This window comes from Austrofundulus limnaeus, unplaced genomic scaffold (assembly GCF_001266775.1).
Source record: "Austrofundulus limnaeus strain Quisiro unplaced genomic scaffold, Austrofundulus_limnaeus-1.0 Scaffold872, whole genome shotgun sequence".
In the NCBI taxonomy this organism is placed as follows: domain Eukaryota; kingdom Metazoa; phylum Chordata; class Actinopteri; order Cyprinodontiformes; family Rivulidae; genus Austrofundulus; species Austrofundulus limnaeus.
Genome location: NW_013953274.1, coordinates 2,090 through 3,346, shown reverse-complemented (window position 1 = coordinate 3,346; position 1,257 = coordinate 2,090). Strand labels below are relative to the sequence as shown.

The following is a 1,257-nucleotide window of genomic DNA, read 5'->3' as shown; positions in this document are numbered from 1 at the left end:
CCTTTAAGAAGAATCTTGTCTGCCATCTGCTGGACACTTTTTGTTGTGCTCATATTTAGACATCCTATTTTGCAAATGCTGCCTTTCTGAAATTTGGTATGCTTGTTTGTCTTTGTGTCTATGGTGTATAATGATGTGATTGTGATGCTGTAATTCTGAGTGTTTTATGTGCAGCAGAACAGGAACCTGCTGTAAAACAGCGATTATGCTGAGTCAGGCTTGATTTTTAGTAATCTTTTCCTGTTAAATAAATAAATCAAATCAAATCAAGTCATGAATCTGACCTGAATCCACAGAAATATGACTCTGTTGTGTTTTCTGGATGTAAGGAGCGTCTGAACACAGAGTTAGATTTTTATTTTAGCTTGAGTTTTTATTGTTTAAACTCGAACGATGATGAAACKGAACCCTGGGACTGAAAATCAGATATTGTCCAAGATTAACCTTCCCAAAACCCAAAACCCTGATGGTCAGCTGATCAGTGTCCAAGTTCGTCCTAGATTGTGCTGGTGACTTTGAAGGGTCTGGAGCTTTCAGATGATGGAGCAGCACACCGTGTCTGTGAGTGTCTTATCTCTTAAAGTTGCAAACATTTCTCCTTCACTTTAGCTTTTTGATTTTTATGCTGCTTGACTTTACAAAACAAATCTAAAACATTTTACACTTAGGTAAAACAAAACATGATGGGAAGACGAGAGGGACGAGAGGCCTCATGGATCAGTGGTGTTTACACACTATATGGTTGCCTACGCCATGTTCCATACACTTGTTGTGTGAAAGGGATGTTTTCATGATTAGTCAATTCTACATCTGAAACCATGTTACATCCAGGTGATACCTGTAGTTTACCTTTTCTTCCTGTTGCCATTGTGATACATTTATGAGTTGAGTAATGTCTGACAGTTCCAGCCTGTTGTCATCACTGAACCTAGAATGGAGAAGGAACCAGAAAGACAACATACATGTCAGCAGTGGGTGAAATCAGAGGGTGTTGACACTTTCTCTTCACCCCCTGCTTATAAAGTTTATGTAGGAAAAAAAAACTTATGGACAGACAGGGAACACCAGAGATTCTGACAACACACAACAGCAGCTGCTAAAGCTGTAAAATCTCTCTATCCAAGCCAGCACAATTTATTCTTTGTGTGTGACCCATGTTACTAAAAGGCATTAAAGGGATCCATGATTAGTTGTAATATTAGACTTTATTTGATAAACATATATATTTTAACTGTAAAATAAAGACTGTAAAAATAC

The 1,257-nt window shown here is 37.8% G+C and overlaps 1 protein-coding gene across 1 annotated transcript in view; it reads right to left on the bottom strand.

The window, feature by feature from the left end:
* LOC106533033 (UPF0687 protein C20orf27 homolog) overlaps positions 1 to 1,257 on the bottom strand; it is a gene marked incomplete in the record, with an annotated part of 9,235 nt that overhangs the window by 5,935 nt on the left and 2,043 nt on the right. Inside the window, 1 exon segment of the mRNA XM_014029235.1 lies at positions 850 to 928. Within this exon segment, the coding sequence (XP_013884689.1) occupies positions 850 to 868 (19 nt within the window).